This window comes from Hippocampus comes, unplaced genomic scaffold (assembly GCF_001891065.2).
Source record: "Hippocampus comes isolate QL1 unplaced genomic scaffold, H_comes_QL1_v1.1 scaffold937, whole genome shotgun sequence".
Lineage (NCBI taxonomy): Eukaryota > Metazoa > Chordata > Actinopteri > Syngnathiformes > Syngnathidae > Hippocampus > Hippocampus comes.
This window is the reverse complement of record NW_017805985.1, coordinates 1-1118: the sequence shown is the minus strand read 5'-3', so window position 1 is coordinate 1118 and position 1118 is coordinate 1. Positions and strand designations below refer to the sequence as shown.

The following is a 1118-nucleotide window of genomic DNA, read 5'->3' as shown; positions in this document are numbered from 1 at the left end:
GGAGAAAATGACTCTGCAAGCTATTTGGCGCGCCATTCGAGGCATTCAACTTCCTATTGATCCCGTCCAGACCAGTTTGGCTGCTCTCATGGAGAGTTGGAGAAAAGTCAGCTCAAAAGAAGATCCTCGGCAAAGTAGATCAAGCATCGTGAATTTGAGAGTGACATGAACTCAACTATGGCGAGCGTTTTTGTTTTATTCTTGAAATCCAGATAGATGTTTGAATCTCATGTTGATGTTTTGTTTGTTTGTTTGTTTGTTTTTTCTTTCAGCAATCCACTCAATAGAGAAATTCATCACGGTTTCAACTGGAATTGCCAACTTACCAGACCATATGTGTATCATTTATGTCGACGACATTGCTGTGATGTACTATGACAGCAAGAGCAGGATTCTGGAACCCAGAAATAACTGGATGAGAGAAGCCACAGCAGACGAGCTAGACTTTTGGGAAAGGGAGAGAAACGTCGCCATGATTGTTGAGGATTTGGGCAGATCTTTGCTGGAAACCGTGAGAAAGGCTTTCAACCAATCTGAAGGTCCGCTTCTCTCACGCTTTACTTTTCGTAGACATTTTCGGCGCTGATCAGATTTCCGTTTGCCTTCCAACGCTTTTGTCATCCTTTCAGGTGTCCACTTTGGGCAGGCGAGGTTTGGCTGCGAATGGGATGACCAGACCGATGCTGTCGATGCTTGGGAAAAGATGAAATATGAGGACGAGCACGTCATGTTGTTGGACGTGAATACATTCACATGGACCGTAGAGGGCCCGCAGGGTCTCGCCATCAAACACAAGTTTGACCTGAACGAGATTCAAAGGGACCTCCGGCAGTATTACTACATGGAGGTTTGTCCTTATTTTTTGAAGAAGCTGGTGAACGATGGGCGGAGCATCCTCATGAGAACAGGTAATGATCACATGATGTCCTTTGACCGTTGGAAGCCGAGATGAGCACGTGATGCTATTTTGCCGCTTCGTCCTCCGACCTCCATTCGCGACCTGGGTACACTGCCGTCATCGGCCCTCCGTCCTTATTGATGTAATCATCATCCTCCGTCCCCGTCTGTCCTTGTCCTTTTAGAACGCTTCCATCCCAGTACATACCCCCCCCCCCCCC

At 47.2% G+C, this 1118-nt stretch overlaps 1 protein-coding gene across 2 annotated transcripts in view; it reads left to right on the top strand.

The window, feature by feature from the left end:
- Positions 1–1086, top strand: part of LOC109528764 (H-2 class I histocompatibility antigen, K-W28 alpha chain-like) — a 1716-nt gene extending 630 nt beyond the window's left edge. The window contains exons 2-3 of one of the 2 annotated variants that reach the window (XM_019891716.1): positions 273–539; positions 630–1085. In XM_019891716.1, the coding sequence (XP_019747275.1) occupies positions 273–539; positions 630–952 (590 nt within the window). In that variant the 3' untranslated portion in view covers positions 953–1085. Of the gene's footprint in view, positions 1–73; positions 540–629 lie in introns of those variants that run through there. The other variant, XM_019891715.1, reaches the window with a different exon arrangement.
- Positions 1087–1118: the final 32 nt, after the last annotated feature.